General features: G+C 47.6%; 1 protein-coding gene across 2 annotated transcripts; it reads right to left on the bottom strand.

The window, feature by feature from the left end:
• Window positions 1–614: 614 nt before the first annotated feature.
• On the bottom strand, window positions 615–17,871 carry CCT7 (chaperonin containing TCP1 subunit 7). 2 transcript variants are annotated; one of them, XM_032352460.1, is made up of 12 exons: window positions 17,733–17,871; window positions 11,678–11,831; window positions 10,934–11,040; window positions 8,723–8,848; window positions 7,498–7,550; window positions 6,982–7,153; window positions 4,725–4,889; window positions 3,730–3,918; window positions 3,053–3,150; window positions 2,549–2,681; window positions 1,851–2,057; window positions 615–1,001 (listed from the first exon to the last, which is right to left on the bottom strand). In XM_032352460.1, the coding sequence occupies exons 1-12, from the start codon at window positions 17,736–17,738 to the stop codon at window positions 780–782; spliced, it is 1,632 nt and encodes a 543-aa protein (XP_032208351.1). In that variant the 5' UTR covers window positions 17,739–17,871; the 3' UTR covers window positions 615–779. The 2 variants fall into 2 exon arrangements, with proteins under 2 accessions (XP_032208351.1, XP_032208352.1); XM_032352461.1 differs by lacking the exons at window positions 7,498–7,550; window positions 10,934–11,040; window positions 11,678–11,831; window positions 17,733–17,871 and having other exon boundaries at window positions 8,723–8,784.
• Window positions 17,872–18,184: the final 313 nt, after the last annotated feature.

Raw genomic sequence — 18,184 nt, 5'->3', positions numbered from 1 at the left:
ATAGACTGGCTCTCAGGACAGTGTGAACGAGAAATGCAGTCAGACCCTGCTGATTTCCAGTTTATCTGTGCTGGCCACTCCAAACCTCCACCGGTCAGATGAAGGCAAAAGGAACTACCAAGGCCATTAGTGGTTGAATCGAGAAGACCAGGTGGGTGTTCCTTCAGGCACCTCCTCAAGGGACTTCTGAACAATCACCACAGAATTTCAAGAGGATGTGGCCTCTCTAGAACACTCCTCCAAGATCCCTCAACCATGAGATCTTGAATCAGACCAAAGACTGAGCCAAGAGTATGGAGGTGGAAGGAGCAAACGAAGTAACGTAACACAGGTACTCAAACCCAGAGAAACCCTGGGAGCGGTGCCTGGTGAGGCCAGGGCTAAACAAGATGACATCAGTGTCCCAGCCAGTTCTGGGATAAAGAAAACTAACAAAGTGAGACTTCCAGATGGAGGTTCCCAAGTGGAGCTCCCTGCGGCACACTCTGCCTTAACAACCAGAGGCTGCTGAGAATTCAGCCCGACAGGAAAGATTTTTCTGTGGGTGAATACATATAAAAGCAAAATCCTGAGCTAGAGTCAAGACACTTCCAAGTAAAACTCCCGTGCCCAGGTAATTTGTAAAGTGTATTCTAAGTCTTAAGTTTATTTAAATAACCTCCAGTGAGAACAGAGTGGACCAATGACTACCCCTTCCTTGTGATACCAACTGACCAAGATAGAGTAAGCACACCCTGCAGCCAGCCTGCCAGCCCCCTGCAAGAGGGGCAGAGTGCCTCTCAATGCGGGCGGCCCCGGCCCCGGCCCCGGCCTGCCGCTGGGGGAGCGTCCACTGTTGAGCGAGGGTTTTTGATGGTTTCATCTACTGACACGATAAGGCAGGCGGCCTCAGACGCTGCGGTCAGGGCGTTGATGCGCACCATGGCTGGCTCCCACACGAAGGCCTCGAAGTTGTCAGCAATGTCCTCGTTATTGATGTCCACTCCGTACCACATGCCCCCCTGAAAGAACAGGAAAAGAGAGGAGGTAACAGGTAACTGCTCTCAAATTTCTTCCCACATATCCTCCAAAAGCTTCTGGGTGTTAGAAAACCTCATTCTTTCTGAACTTGCCCAAATTTCCCCAAGGAAGATGGCATCTGCCTGGTGTCACCCCAGGAAGCTGGGTGTGCATGTCTTCCCACCCGTGCCCCTAACGCCCACCCCCTTCAAACCCTAAACAAGCTGCTCACACAAGAGCTCTAGGACCTCTTCTGGGCAACATGCTGTGTTTTGGGGACGCCCCATCCTCAGGTCACCCTGAGGACTGTGTATTTCTCAAGAGGAACACTCCCCAACCCCCCCTTACTTGGCTCACTGCTTACATTAGTCCCCATTTCAGATGAGGATATGGAGATGCAGAGAAGTGAATGTTTGCTTCACGCCCTCAGGCAAGTCAGAAGCAAGACCACTCACTGAGTGCTGTGTCACAGTGCCCAGCACTTAACACCTCTCAAGAAGTATCTGCCAAACAGCGAATGAACCCAATGAGCTCTCCGGGAGATCACAACTTAGAAGCAGCAGAGCTGTGGCTGGACTGCTAGTCGATGGGGCTCCGACCTGCTTACCACCACCCTGGGAAGCCCCATATATGTGGTCAGTGTGTGCTTCTGGGGAAGAGGCAGCAGGGTTTCCCTGGTTCCTCTGATGGCACTGCGGCTCTCTCTGCCCTCAGAGACACAGTGAGCTGGTACAGGGTCCGGTTCCAGCCCTGTCCCTGGGGCCCAGCAAGCACAGCCTGAGCAGGCATGGCACACGCTCCAAATTGAGGCCCACACACCCAATCCCTGGACCCAAGGGAAAAGGACCCACCTGGGCATGCCGAGCCCGCAGCTTGTTGAGGATGTTTGTGGCATCAAAGCCAGCATTGTCACACAGCTGGCGTGGGATAATTTCCAAGGCTTTGGCATATGCCCCGATCAACAGCTGCTGTTTTCCCGGAATGGTCCTTGAGTAATCCCGCAGGTACTTGGACAGCTCCATCTCAATGGCCCCGCCGCCAGCCACCACTGAATCGTTCTGCAGAGACCAGACCCACCTCTCAATGCTAACAGGCCTCTGGTCCAAGCTCCAGCCACAGCCAAGCTAGACCAGCCAGTCGGCAGGCCCTCTAGCACCGAAAGGGAGTGGTTCCTTATTCCTCCCACATCCCAAACCCCAGGAAACCTAGATGCGGCTCTTTTCTAGCACATCCCAACTGCAATCCGGTGAACCTTCTGGTTTCTGACCATCTTCAGGGTCACTGTGTAGTTTGAGGGCACCAGTACAATCACTGGGATGGCTGATAACAGCAGCTTCACGGATGGTTCACAAGTCATAGCCTTTAAGACAGTATCACCTATTCTGAGATAATGAGGTTGTTTCTCTATGACTTGTGAGGCAACTGAGGGAAAACAGACCACTCAGGGAAGGACAGGTTATACATGGAAGAAGCCACCACACAAATCCAGGGTCTTATCAGCTGGTGAGGCAGAGCAGGCTGTGTGGGCAGGACACCCCCAGCCTAGTACCTTGATGGCCCTCCTGACAATCATGATGGCATCGTGCAGGGACCGCTCTGTCTCCTCCATAAACTGCTCAGCACCGCCACGAAGGATGATAGTGCAAGTCTTGGCCTTGGGGCAGCCAGTGAAGAAATTGTACCTATACCCAGGATCAAAATCATACATGTTAATTTCTGCTGCCAGCCTGCTGTGTCTGACCTCACCACATCCTCCCAACACTCAGTAGCTGCTCTTTTGGTTTTCCAAATCCCACTAGGGTATTCCAATTCCACTCTGGTAGACATGTTCTGGGCAAAATTTGGGGCTGTAACCCTGGGGCATTGTGGAGTCAGACCTTAGACCCAACTTGACTTCCTCCCCTCTCGAAATACTTCGTATCTGAGTTCTTTATGCTCCGAAAGGTGAGACTTCAAAAAAGAGGAGCATATGCACATCCCAGAAAAAGGCAGAAGGCCAGACCAGGCAGGTCCCGTGACCTCCGCCAACAGGCAGCCCAGGCCTATGGCTTACCTCTCGCCGCCAATCTGGGTCTCTTCAAAGACCTGGCAGCGGCCCAGCACGTCTGATGACAGAGCATTCACACTGGTTTGGATGGAGCCTCCACAGGCCTGAGGAGCACAGGAAAGTAAGACCACCTGGCAGTTAAGGCTCCCGCGAAGCCAGAAGACAGCTTCCTGCCACCCAGCCTGAAAAGCCAATTCCCATGCCAAACCCTACACTAGTGCCCAGAGCCTCCTGCCCTGGATAACCCACTCTCAGCCTTATCCCCGAAAGAGGAGAAAATAAAACAGAACAAAAACACATGGCAGGCAAGCAGGTCTAGTTAAAAGGAGATGGGGACCCTTTACTTCAGCCAAAACCCACTCCCCCAAACTAGTGTGCCCTGGGCCCAACAACTTAAGATCGGTGCTTTAGACCTAGCACATCTTTGGTGAAATGCGAAAAAAAAAAAAAAGGAGGAAATCTGGCTGGAAACACCAATACTTAAGTTTCTCTAGCTGATCATAACATTACTACTAGGTTCCTGCACAAATCACATTTCCTGACTTGTTTCGGTTATACCGAGCATGTGCACATGGGGACTGGAGTGCTTCAAGGCCAAAAAAAAGCAAAGACAGGCCTAGAATCACGTGCCAACCTGAAAGCGCACTCCAGCACACCAGGAGTAAATGAAAACATTTGGTTACCATCATTGTCCTCTTCAGATCCTCCTCCGGTACTCGGCCAGCACAGAACATGTCCCTGTCAGCAAAGTACTGGGTGGCCACATCCCCAATGGGGAGTTTGGACAAGACGACTTTCGCTCCAGAATGATGGATCCTCTCTAACTTGTCATAGAGAATGTTCCATTCGGCATCGACAATTGCCTGATAATCCTTAAGAGACCCAGAAAAGGATGAGGATGCTTTTGGGGGGAGATCAGCATATATGGTAGGCTAAAGTATACCCCCCAAAGTAAAATATGCGGATTTATCTGAGAATTAACCAGAAGACGGTAACCAGAAGAGCCTCTCCTCAGTCCAACTAAACAAGGACCCCATACGGTAACTTGGAAACCACCTAAAACTTTTAAACGCCAAAACAGAAAATAACCCCAGGACTGGGAGTTCCTCCAGAGCTGGCATGCCAAGGTGTTAAGAAATAGTTTAGCCTCACAGATCTAGATTCCTCTGAGAAGCTGTACCCACGGAGTCCCCAGTGACAAGACCCCCTCCCCAAGAGGCCATTCTGTGCTGGGGGCACGTTACCTAACAGCACCTGCTTATAGCTGGGAACACTGCCACCTCCAGAGACAGCCTTGGTATCATCGGTCATGGGAGCACACCTGTCCCTATAGTGTGGGACCCGGTGCAGAACGGCCTTCATCTGCTCAAATAAGAGGACTCAAAAACCTGGGCTTGGTGTATAGGTGGAAGGCCCCGCTAGCCCCATCTCAGGGGCCAAAGAATTATTTCAGCAGGTCTTACCTACCCAAATCCCCTCACGTCAGGTCACTTAGGGAGCAGAATGGGAAAAAAAGTGGGCCTAGTACTTGGACATCAACATATTCAGGGGGCCAGGAGGAGAATGGGGTCCATAGGGAGCCTGAGAAACAAAGCTGTGCCCAAGATGTCCACAAAGACCATGGCTTTGGCCCAGAAAGCTGACCATTCCCTGGCCACTGCCAGCTGGTGGGGCCTACCTCAACGGTGTGGACTCTGATTTCAGCATTATCTTTCTCAGCTTTCAGCTCAAGCTCGACATTTAAAAGGGCGATCATTGGATTATTGTACTTTTTGGGTTGCATTTCAAACCCAGCATAAGAGAAAGTCTTCTTGAACGCGACGCCAGCTACCAGCTGGGACTCCTGTTTAAAAATAACAAAACAGTCAACAGTTCAGTACCGGCATGAAATGAAATCAAGCTAGTGGCGTACTAGGCCATAGGAGAGATATGTCTATTCCTGTGAACCTGAAAGAGTGAACCATGTCTTCATTTTTTTTTTTTTCAAGATTTTATTTATTTGACAGAGAGAGAGAGATCACAAGTAGGCAGAGAGGCAGGCAGAGAGAGGTGGGGAAGCAAGCTCCCTGCCAAGCAGACAGCCTGATGTGGGACTCGATCCCGGGACCCTGAGATCATGACCTGGGACGAAGGCAGAGGCTTAACTCACTGAGCCACCAGGCACCCCGACCATGACTTTATTTCACTGTTACAATAAAGCCTTTTCATTTTCATAAAACCTGGGAAAAACACAAAACGTATTTTGGCTGTCCCTTCAGTATCAAGAAAATCAATCATTCAGCTTACAGAGACTAAGCATGGTAAAAGCCATTTGGGCACTCCTCTAAGACTGACCTCCAAAGTGGGAGCCAAGGGATAATGCCAAATGTATACCTCCAGTGCCAGACAAGGGACCAGGCATTTACGAATAAGGTACTGGCTGCCTAATGCCTCCCCCTTCAATCCCAACTCAACTCCCTCCCAGTTTTCTACGGAACACGTCTCCCCACACCCCCTCTATCTGTCCTGCGTGTGTGCACACACACTCTGACCTGTGTGCGGTAAGCTAGGTGCACCCTCTTCCCAGGAGATGAAGCCAGAAGGGTCAGAAAACCCCTGTACAGTTCCCTAGCTACAACTGTGGCTTCCTACATTTCAGTCCCTCAGAACTTGAGCTTCCTGTGGGTTGGATTTAATAGTAGGGAATAGTAAGAAAGCATGCTGCCCTTAGGATGGACTTCAGCACTATCCAAAGACTTGGGTTCAAATCCCAGATCTCCCTCTCTCTTTTTTTTTTTGTTTTAGATTTTATTTATTTATTTGACAGAGGGAGATCACAAGTAGGCAGAGAGGCAGGCAGAGAGAGGAGGAAACAGGCTCCCTGAGAGCCCGATGCGGGACTCGATCCCAAGACCCCGGGATCATGACCCGAGCGAAGGCAGGGGCTCAACCCACTGAGCCACCCAGGCGCCCTCCAGATCTCTCTTATTAAGGGACCAAGTTATTTCCCACTCAATAAAAAAGGGTATATTCAGCTCAAAGACCTCCATGTTCTCTGTCAGGGCTAATCTCTAATACTATTGCCTAACAGCGAACACGTGTGCAACACTCAAATCCACAGCATCCTAAAGGGGTGATGCCTGAGCTCTATCAAGATGGATAGGCAGAGGGACACCTGGGTGGGTCAGTGGGTTAAAGCCTCTGCCTTCGGCTCAGGTCATGATCCCAGGGTCCCAGGATAGAGCCCCGCATCGGGCTCTCTGCTCAGCAGGGAGCCTGCTTCCCTTCCTCTCTCTCTGCCTGCCTCTCTGCCTACTTGTGAGCTCTATCAAATAAATAAATAAAATCTTTAAAAAGAAATTCTAAAATATATTGTTAAATGGACAAAAGGGAATTACAGAACACTGTATTACAAATAAACCCTTGTGTTTAGAAAAGCAGTATTTACATATGTTTATAGACACACACAGTATGCTGGAAGCACTTGCGCACACATACACACACACACACACACACTTAATGGTGGTTGTATCTGGGGCATTTATTTTTATCTTTAGGCCCCTTTATACATTTAAAACTATGTATAATCTATTCAAAACAAATGAATAAAAGGCGTGTCCCTTGAAATAGAGTGGACTGAGAAGCACTTCTCAGATTTATTCGCCCGGAGGGTCCTAAATGATTTATCAGATGGAGCTAGGGCTATCCCCTCCCACATCACACAGAGATTCTAAAAATCGAGTTCAATCTGTTCTTCTGCTGACAAGTAAATACAGGTCCAGAACGTATGTACAGTCATAGGCTGTAGTGACATCATGGGGACCACAACTCTAGTCTGACTTCCAGCCCAAAACACATTCTCTCAGCACCTGTACGGTGTGCTCACCTCCTGCACCGACCCGTCTGCAGAGTCCATGCGAAGGCAGGAGCCTCCCGGGGGGCTGTGGCAGGCTTACCTCCAGGGCACCACCTTGCACCTTCTTGATTCCAATCATCTTAAGCTGCAACAGATCGTCGAGCATCGTCACTGCATCCACCACCATCTTGGCAAAGAAGGCTTTCTGCTGGGAAATCAGCTTGGAGCTCAGGGCGGTCATGGCACACTTCTCCAGCAGCTTCCTCTGCTCCCTGGGACACGAGGATGGGTGGGACCTGCATCAGGCTCTAGTGTTGAGTCTACTGCAGTGTGGACAGGGGGTCTGTTCTGGTGTCTAAACTCAGCCCACAGCACCTTCCTCTTCTGCATCTTTAGGACAGATTACCACTGAGGGATGGTGACCACGGCCAGAGACCTCGCGTGGGACAGCTTTAAAACTCCAGCATACAGCCCCTTTTGTGCTGTGTAAGCTGGCATACAGCCAAGGGTCTGGCAAGAGCCAATAGCCCCGGGCCCATATAGGGTGGCAACACACTTCTACATCCAGTTTGGCCACAGAAAGTCAAGGTTCTGACAGAGCCCACCAAAAACTTACACTTTATCTTCCTTCTTCACGGTCACAGCGATCTCTTTGATCTTGTTAACTGCCTGCCAACAACAGAAGCCGAGTGAGTCCCTGGCGCCAAAGGCAACCTGGAGAGGTGGGTCCCAGACCATCCTGCCACTCTATAATCTGTTTACTCCCAATTCTTTTTTTTTTTTTTTTAAAGATTTTATTTATTTATTTGACAGAGAGAAATTACAAGTACACTGAGAGGCAGGCAGAGAGAAAGAGAAGGAAGCAGGCTCCCTGCCGAGCAGAGAGCCCGATGCAGGACTCGATCCCAGGACCCTGAGATCATGACCTGAGCCGAAGGCAGCGGCTTAACCCACTGAGCCACCCAGGCGCCCCTGTTTACTCCCAATTCTTAAACATTACCACTCTGCAGCTGAAACAACACTTCCAAGTCCTATAGCTGCCTGAAACAAAGGTCTCTGTAGTTTAGAAAACTCCCAGTGACAAATAGGTCTAGGCATAGGTCTAGTTCTGAAAAGCCAAGGTATTTCTAGGATTTAACTCTGAATATGCAAAAAATACACTAAAATAAGTGAGTGGAAACAAGCTAGGATTCTAGATTGGGCCAAACCTTCTGGCTTATGAAAAACACCCATGACGTCTTCCAGCGCTTTAATTTATTAGATACATAATACCTTTGTATGTTAAACTTAGTATCTTTTCAAAAGCATTTCTCATGTATGATCTCATTTTAATGTTACCAACCCGAAACAGATAGTAAGTAACTTTGGGGGGTAGGGGAGAGAATCTCAAGCGGACTCCCCACTGAGCATGGAGCCTGAGCCGAGTGCTTCATCCATGACCCTGAGCCGAAATCACGAGTTGGACACTTAACTGACAAGGCACCCAGGTGCCCCTGGAAGAGAGATAGTAAAGGGAGAAAGTAAAGCCTAGAGGGACTGACTTGCCCAAGATCACAGAATGACGGTCAAAGATCAGTAAAAGCAGGGTCCTAACATGTGTGCCATGAGGAACTTGATAAAAAACAAACCAAAAAACCCCAGCTCTCACTTACTGAGTCCATCAGGAAACCTGAAGCTTGAAGAGATAGCTACTGAATGGCAGATCTGAAATTTGTAGGGAGAAGTCAGAAAAAGTCCAAAGAACCCTGTCACCAGCCTCTCTATACCCCAGTAAAGGTATTATCCTAAGAAAAACATGAAGGTGCCCAAGCACATGGCCAGGGTACCCAATATTCCCATACCAACTGGGTGGCAGTGCGGAAAGCTCGGATGATGATCTGTGGGTGCAAACCTTCCTCCACATAGGGTTTTACTTGCTTCAGAAACTCAGCAGCCAGCAGGGTCACAGAGGTGGTACCATCACCGACCTGGAAGCAGATGACAGGAAATTCACGTTTTCTCATGTTTAGAGATAAACCCTGAAACTCCATTTTTAGGCAACCTACTCATTTAAACTAGGAGTGTTTAAATGGGTGTGAAATGTTTTTTCCTGAAAGCATAGGTGAAGGCAGTTAGGTATCCATCCCATCAAAAGGCTCTGGGCTACAAAATTAATTCCCCAGCCAGGACCATTCTCCAAAGAGAGCTGATTTGGACAATCAAAGTTCCTCAGGATGTGAAATCACATAAGCAGATTAACCAAGAACTTATATATTACACACAGGCATGATGAACAAGATAGTCCCAGTCATGCTTATGCTTCTGTGTCCCAGGTAACCATGGCAGCAAGAGACAGGACACAAACATTCTTTAAGGAGTATGAAGGACTACAGAAGTTTCCAAAAAGATCATTTCCGCCGAATCCCACTAAAACAAACCTTCCAGGAAAGGCCAAAAGTCCTTTACATTTTATACACTGGAACAAGCAGATAACAATCTGCTAACCATTCTAACATAGTCATTTTCTACAATGGGATCTAAACCCTATTTTTTTTTTAATTTTTTATTTTTTATAAACCTATATTTTTATCCCCAGGGGTACAGGTCTGTGAATCACCAGGTTTACACACTTCACAGCACTCACCAAAGCACATACCCTCCCCAATGTCCATAATCCCACCCCCTTCTCCCAACCTCCCTCCCCCCAGCAACCCTCAGTTTGTTTTGTGAGATTAAGAGTTATGTAAACCCTATTTTTAATGAATGAGAAAAAGAATAAAAGCTAAAACCAGTTCACATCTGATTTGGCAGAAATTCACTTTCAACTCACTTATGTCCATTGTGTAATGTGAGGAACCTCCAAGGGGGAAGAAGTGGTACTGGGGTAAAGGGTTTAAGTGGCCAAACTCCTGGCCAGAAAGGTTATTAGTCCCTTGTTGAAGATAGTAACAGGTCAAATTCAGATTATTCTCACTTTAATTTTTACAAGTTATACTGTTTTATAGGCTACTGGGTCTCAATAAACCTTTTTATATAACTTTAGAACATATCTGTGATACTCTAAAATGCAAGCCTGTTTCCTCTCAACAGTTATTATCAAGATTCTAGTGTTAGATTTTCTTTTTTTGGGTAAAGATTTTATTTATTTATTTGAAAGACACACAGAGAGATGTAGCGAGAAAAAGAGCACAACCCAGGGGAGCCTCAGGCAGAGGGAGAGGGAGAAGCAGGATCCCTACTGAGCAAGGAGATTGACTTGGGGCTCCATCTCACCACCCTGGGATCATGACTTGAGCCAAAGGCAGAGGCTTAGGGAACTGAGCCACCCCAGTGCCCACAGAGTTAGAAATGCTTTAAGACACACTGGTTAATGTTGTCATTTCATACACTTGAAAATGACTGAAGTGGCAAACTTTATGTTATCTGTATTTTACCAGCATGGAAAAACAACAGCAGATAAACTGGAAACCTTGGAGTTTCCAGTCCCATCTTATAAGGTGACTAACATGTGAGATTTTTAAAGATTTCATTTATTTATTTGACAGGCAAAGATCACAAGTAGGCACAGAGGCAGGCAGAGAGAGGAAGGGAAGCAGGCTCCCCGCTAAGCAGAGAGCCCGATGTGGGGCTGGATCCCAGGACCCTGGGATCATGACCTGATCCGAAGGCAGAGGCCTCAACCCACTGAGCCACCCAGGCGCCCCCGAGAGATTTTTTTTAAGCTAAATATACTAAATATACTAAAATTATTTTCACCTGTTTCTTTTTGCTTTTTTAAAAAAATTAACATATATTATTTGTTTCAGGGGTAGAGAGATTAAATTATTTACAAGGTCACAGATATGCATGACAGTATATGGCCCTGGTTCTAATATCTCAGCTAAATGCAGTGAAAGAGTATAAATCTTCAAAGACTATCAATACCATCTAATTATTTTACAAGTATGTACTACTTGTGAAATCATAATTTCAGAGTTAAAATTAAAAAAAAAAAAAAAAAACCTTTATGCGAGAAAAGCAAAAGAACCATGCATTTCAACCTTTACTTAAACACATATGCTTGATTTCCCCACCTCAGCATCTTGGGATTTGGCAATGTCCACTAGAGTCTTTGCTGCAGGATGGACAACATCAAGGAGTTTCAGAATTGTGGCCCCATCATTAGAAATTGTTGCTTTGCCTTAAAAGGAAAAACAGAAAGTAAAAATTTAAAGACCCTTTTCCCAGTTGGACTTGGGAGCCCACACACACTTTACTGGGATGGGACAAGAGAAGATCGTGGCATCTATGAACTGATCTTTTTACAGACTTAGCTCTGTGCACAAAGCACCTGAAACCACAAGCTTCTGAAGACCATGAGCTCCTGATTTTCTCCAAACAGCACTTTGCACACCTCAAACTGAATGTAGAAAATATTACTTCAAATGAGTGAGAAACTGTTTAGATAGTCTTGACTATCTAATTAACACCCTATTATCTCCCATGTCAGCTAGGACACTAAAACATGAGGGGAAATTCTGTTCTGGTGACATGATACAATGGAATGACCACAGGCAACACAGATGGTTCTGTTTCACGTTTCCAGGCTGCCTCTCCCCAAGAACCAACAGGTTCCTGAGACCAACTTCTCCCATATATTCCTGTATTCCCCTAAGATTTATCAGCATTCAGGACAAAGTACGAAATGGAACTGTTTCACAGCAAGCCATGAGAGATCTTAAAAGCAGTGGCATTTGTGAGGCCAATCTCTGCTACCCCGAACACTCCCCAGGAGTGTCCTCTCCTGTGCCCTGGCCTGAGGAACCCTGCAGACTCACCTCGGCCATCTACGATCAGCTTGTCCATGCCACGAGGGCCCAGGGTGGTTCGTACAGCCTCTGCAATCACCTGGCAGGCACTGATGTTACTTACAAGCTGGGGGATGCCTTGGGAGCTATCAGTCCCCTCTTTCAACAGGATAACTGGTGTGGGCTGGAGAAGAAAGAACAACGGACTGCTTTTAACAATCATCTATTGCAATGAAATTCAAGGAGGGGCAAAAGGATAAATGTTTCCATCTCCCCCGTAACAGAAATATATGGAGGCCTCTTAAAGATCCAAGAGAGAGAGCACATGCACACACACACACACACAAACACACACACACACACGGAGCGGGTGTAGAGAGCAGCACACACCCTGCTGAGGACCAAGCCAGCTGCAAGGCTTGACCTCATAACCCAGAGATCATGACCTGAGCTGAAATTAAGAGTCAGACACTTCACCAACTGAGCCACCCAGGCGCCCCTCTGAAGGTTTTTAAAAACTATATTCCCACTGTCCACCACGCTGATTCCTTGACCAGCACCTATATCCAGAGATACAGCCAAGAACACAGCATACCCTGCAGGTGTGCTAGAAAATGGTATGAGGAGGATGATTTAGTCTAAATCAAATACTGTGTTCTCCAGTGCTCAGCGGAGTAAGCATGGCCTTTTCAACTCTTACACTATCCCCTGTGTTGGAGAATTAGGTCACAGCACAGGAGGAAGAAGCTCAGTGTTCACCCTCCAGCAAAACCACCACTTATCTGCATTACAGCTTAATCCCACAGAAGTTGACGGGGCATTAATGCAAAATACGAGACGCCAACAGCTTCAGGTGGTGTCCTGGAGATGCCCAGGCAGGCAGCTTACTAACCATGCTTAGCTGGAGTGCACAGGAGGAGCCAGGCAGAGAAACAGACAGCCTCACAAAATGACAACAAATCTAATTCGTACACGATGTTTCCATCTCTCAGTGTCAGTTCCATAGAGCTTCCCTGTGACCGGTCTCTAGTCAAATGTCCCAAAGAAATTTTCATCTATTTTGCAGGCTAGCCTCGAGAACAGTCATTCTTCCTACAGGGGCTTAATTTGGAGACCCGCCTTAGAAACTCTGGGAAGACAGGGATACTTGCCCATTTAAAAACTTTGCTTAGAGACCTTTGCTTCAGTGACTGTTAGCACAGACAGTAATTCCTCATCTTGGCAAAGCAGAGTTTGTATCAAAACCTGTGCCTTCCGAGATGAGCTCATAGCCAGACTCTGTCTTCTCTGCGTTTGTGACTTAATTTTGTGTTGTAAAACAGAATATAGTAAGGGTGCTGTTTCAAAACTTGTTATGCTATATGTGTACTACTAGGCTATGACTTAAAATGTACTTCTTACCATGGATTGCTATACAAAGTCTGAAAGCCTCTGCCCCTGTCCACCCCTAGTCTGAGCAGGAAAGACACAGGAAACCAAAGCACAAGGGAGATCTTGACCCAACAATAAGGAGGCACGGGTTCACGCATCAGAAAGCCCAGTGACCCATGAGGGTGACTCCATATTCACTGCGCAATTCCTGATAAAGGCCAACTCCTCTGGCCAGTGCAGCTGGAGGACAGTGGGCAGAAGGAAGACTGGAATAAGGCTGCAGATGCAGGCAACAGCCAGCTCCATACTCAATACACACCATGGTAAGGAGTTTGGATTTTATTCCTACAAAAGGAAGCCCTGGAAAAACTTATTGCAGAGGAATGGCATGTTCCAATTTACATTTTATCTATATAAAATGTAAAGAGAAACAAAGTAGGAGGCAAGATATAGTATGTAAATGCATAAAAGGGGCTGGAAAGATGAGCAAGAAGCTGTAATGAGTAAGAGTGTTCCTATACTCTTAAAAAGGATTCTGATGCTTTGTATTGTGGATTTTCTGTTTTGTTTCAACGTTTTCCTAATAAACACATACACTACTTTCTTTCTTTCTCTTTTTTTTAAAGACTACCTGTCAGATAACCCCCGTAATCTGAGGTCAGGCATGGGCCAGAGAGAAAATTCCTTCCCTTTCACCAGTGTCCCAGGTCTGACAGCAAGAAATGGCTTCTTTATACTCTCAGCATTCTTTCAGACCTCTTACACCTTCAGTAAGGAAAAAGCTATTCCATCCAAAGGCCCTACCCTCTCTCAGTCCTGCTAAACTATTCCTCATGGCAGCCCCAAGCTTCTTCGGTTCATCCTTGCCCTGCATAGTGTTAAACTTCAAATCAAAAACCAACTTGCATCTCAAACTTTTCCTGTTACCTTCAACAAATTTTCACTTCTCTAACAGGATAACGGAACAATGCTTATGAAGACTTTTTCTTACCTCCACCTCCAAACTGTATGCCTATTTATAAGAGCTACCCTGATATTTTTTTTTCCTTTAAAGATCTTATTTATTTGAGAGAGAGAGCACAGGGTTGGGGATTGGGGGGCAGGCAGAGGGAGGAGCAGACTCCCTGCTGAGCAGGGATGGTGTGGTGGGCTGTGATCCTGGACTCTGGGATCATGACCTGAGTCAAAGATAGACATTTAACTAAGTCACCCAGGCGCCCCATTTTTTAAAAAAGATTTTATTTGGGGTGCCTGGGTGGCTTAGTTGTTGGGCATCTGCCTTCTGCTCAGGTCAAGATCCCAGGGTCCTGGGATGGAGCCTCGGATCAGGCTCCCTGCTCAGTGGGAAGCCTGCTTCTCCCTTCCCTACTCCCCCTGCTTGTGTTCCCTCTCTCGCTGTCTCTCTGTCTCTATCAAATATACAAATTAAAAAAAATCCTTAAAAAAATAAAAAATAGGGGTGCCTGGGTGGCTCAATGGGTTAAGGCCTCTGCCTTCGGCTCGGGTCATGATCCTGGGGTCCTGGGATGGAGCCCCTCATTGGGCTCTCTGCTCGGCAGGGAGCCTGCTTCCCTCTCTCTCTCTGTTTGCTTCTCTGTCTACTTGTGATTTCTGTCAAATAAATAAAATCTTTAAAAAAATAAAAAATATTTTATTTGTGAGGGAGTGAGTGCACAAACAGGGGTAGGGGGAGCAGAGCAAGAGGGACAATTTAGATTCAGTGCTGAGCCCACAACCCAACACAGGGCACTGTCTCAGGTCCCTGAGATCATGACCTGAGCTGAACCAAGAGTCAGATGACCAACTGGCTGAGCCATCCAGGTGTCCCTACCCTGGCTCAGTTGGTAGAGCATGTGTCTCTTGATCTCCAGGTCCTAAGTTTGAGCCCTGTGTTGGCTACAGAGCTTACTTAATAAAGTGTGTGTTTGTGTGTGAAGGTATTTTTAAAAAGTAAAAAACAAAACACTTTCTTACCATGCCAGCAATTCATCAGTGCCCCAATTCTTCCAAGATGTTTTTTTAACAGCAGCTACTAGGGGCACCCTGAAGAGAGGATCCCGTAATTCCTTCTGCTTCCTCTGTGCACAATTTTTATAACACCAGCCATCTTAAAGTATGAGCTTCCCAAAGGTAAGGATTATAGTCATCTCAATTTGTGGAGTGCCTAGATTTGGCCACGTACGAAGTAATACGCAAAAGCTTTTGATACTGAAAATTCAACTTTATACACGCCATGAATTAAGATAGCACTGGCTTGGGCACCTGGGTGGCTCAGGTGGTTAAGCGAATGCCTTCAGCTCAGGTCATGATCCCGGAGTCCCAGGACCGAGTCCTGCATCAGGCTCCCTGCTCAAAAGGGAGTTTGCTTCTTCTTCTGACCCTCACCCCCTCATGTGTGCGTGCTCTCTCTCAAATAAATAAAGTCTTAAAAAAAAAAAAAAAAAGACACTGGCTTCTAATTTTTGCAAAAGCACTGGCAGGGTGGTGAAACGAAATCCACTGAGAATTCTTAAGTACAAAGCAAAGAGGGCTCAGAAGCAGCTGACCACATAGTCCCCACATTCCCTATGCTGTGTAGGCTGGGCCCATAGAAATGGCAGGCTGGATAAACGAGGAATCCTAAGGGAAGGGAAAGGTGGCAGAGCTGGATTGAACCAAGCCAGGTCAAGCTGGATAGGTCCTCTTCTTTTACCTCCTGGAGGACACACACTGCTATGGGAAGTCCAGCTTCTTTTCTAAGTTACTTTTCAATCTCACTCATTTTTACTGAATAAAGAAACAAGAGCGGAACCAGTAATCTGCCAAGGGTATCGTGGAAGCCTCTGGAATTTCAGCTTAATGACCTTCATCTTCATCCTCCTTAAAAACTTTTATTTATTATTAAAGCTTAATGTTCTGTAAAACAACAATAGGTGTTCACATGCCAAGGCATGTAGTGCTCAATACCACAAAGGCAAGGACACATGTTCCTTCCTAGTGTACTGAAAGTCACAGGACTGAGTTATCATGGCACCCTTTTACCTCTCTCTTTTTAAAAAACTTTATTTATTTAAGTAATTTCTACCCCCAATGTGAGGCTTAAACTCATGACCCCAAGATTAGGCGTTGTATGCTCTATGGACTGAGCCAGCCAGGCACCCCTTTACCTATCTTCTGATCACAGAAGCATTCTGGAATATCGAGGGCTAATTCCATGACAGCAAGGATTTTGACAGAAGATTCACATCCCAAAAGGAGTCTTGCCAAACAAAACTCTGATGGAAGTCTTGTCAGTAGGACAGATTACAGGGAGGGAAGGAAGAAACCAACCACCTAGCAGAACAGCTAAGATCTGCTGAGTGCTTACTCCATGCTGGATGCTCTGTATGTAGCAGCTCAAAGAATCCCCTTAATACACTGAGGGCAGGAAATTTAATAGCATGCTCAAAGTCACATACCTAGTAGGTACCAGCTCAGTTACAAAACCTAGGCATCCAGTGTAGCTCTGGAGCGACTTCAAGTAGGTATTGCTGGAGAGGGACTGAAAAAGGGAAGTACTAGAGGTATGAAGGGGAGAAAAAAGTACAGATAAATTCTAGGTTCCTTCTATCATGGTACAACTGGACTCCCAGGGCATCCGGTCACAGAATGAACACACACCTCACAGGTGTCAGTCTGACCTCTACCAGGACAGGAAGCGGCTGTAGAAGGCCACCACTTAATAGAAGATTTCCTCTGACTGACAGACCAAAATGAGTTCGTGAACTGCCAAGTGCACCACAGGGAGCAGCATCTAAGTCAGGGTCTTGCCTCAGACACCCCCTTAAAAGCTGGCCCTGTTCAAAAGCAACTCAGGAGACAGCAGCAGGCTTGGGATCCACTGAAAGCATCTAGGCCCTGAGATGGCACAAAGGGCTGGGGGGGAAGTGGGCTGGGCTACAGGGGGCCTCCGGGATTCATCGACACCCCTAATTCAAGAAAAGGAGACCCAGCGTTAGATGGCCAACTAGAAAAGCCTGGTCTGATGCCAAGTCCGGAAGGGCAGACAGAGTCGGAGTCAGAGCCCGGCTCTTCCCACCTCTGCCGTAGTGTCCCCATGTGCCCTGTCCATTCTCCTGGCTGAGAAGCTGCAGCCCCAACAACCAGCTCGCATTACATGACATTCAGTAGGCACTAAATATGCTTTTACTTCAGGAACGAACGAGTGAGTGGTAAAGTACAAGCCAAGTGTGTTTCCACGTACGCAGCAGCAGGCGGGCTGGGGGACCCGCGAGCAACCACAGTTGAGCCCCTCCGCTCCGCCCAACATAAGGTCCCCATGCCGCCCGTTCTAAGAAGCACACGTTTTTTTACACCCCCCACGTTTCCCAAGGCACCCGCCGACCGTGTATGCACGCACGCTCAAAGTCGCACTCGTTTAACACTGCTTATGATTGTGAGGGGGCTCCAAAAACCGGTCCCCTAAGCGGGCTCGCGGCCCCGAAGCAGCCTGGGACTTGTAGTCCGCAGCCGGCCAGACCAAAGCCTTCCCTCCAGCCCCACAAAGGCCTCGCCCAGAGCCCCAGTTCCGTGCGGGGGCCGAGCCAGGCCGCGGCGGGTCGCCGGAGAGAGGGGATCCGCCTAAGGACAGAGTCAGTAGGTAGCGGAGGGCCCTATGGGACCGACCCGGGCCAGGCGGTGCCACCCACGGCCCGGATGGCAGCGGATGGCGACAGATAGGCGAAACGCCACTCACCATCATTTTGGAAGCTTATTCACTGGCCCGCTACGCCTCCCGTCTTCTCCGCGTCCGGGCGGCCCAACAACCCCACAATCCCCCGCGCCAGAGAAGTCCCTAGAAGCTTCGCCAAGCCGTTGGCTCGGGAGAGGAAGGGGACGGGCCACTTCCGCCACTCTATGGCTTGTGACCACAGAGTCGACACGGCTAGAAGGGCCAGAGGCTGGGTCTTTGAGGGAGCTTTTGGGAGAAGTGGTTACCTAGGGTCGCCGGATTCGGGTTGTGCTTTGCTCTTTGAATATGTAGAATCCTTGTTCGGTCTGCGTCACCCGCTAACCCTCATTCCATCCCCCTTCACCCCGAACGCCAGACTAAGGAATACAATAAACACGAACATTTATTGGGCGCTATGGGATAGGCTTGCGTTAAATATGCACTTGGTGAGAGATTTCATGAACCCTTCCAATCCT

The sequence above is a fragment of the Mustela erminea genome, chromosome 7, assembly GCF_009829155.1.
Source record: "Mustela erminea isolate mMusErm1 chromosome 7, mMusErm1.Pri, whole genome shotgun sequence".
Taxonomy (NCBI): Eukaryota; Metazoa; Chordata; class Mammalia; order Carnivora; family Mustelidae; genus Mustela; species Mustela erminea.
Note: the sequence above shows the minus strand (reverse complement) of the source record. Positions and strands in the feature narration are given on the sequence as shown.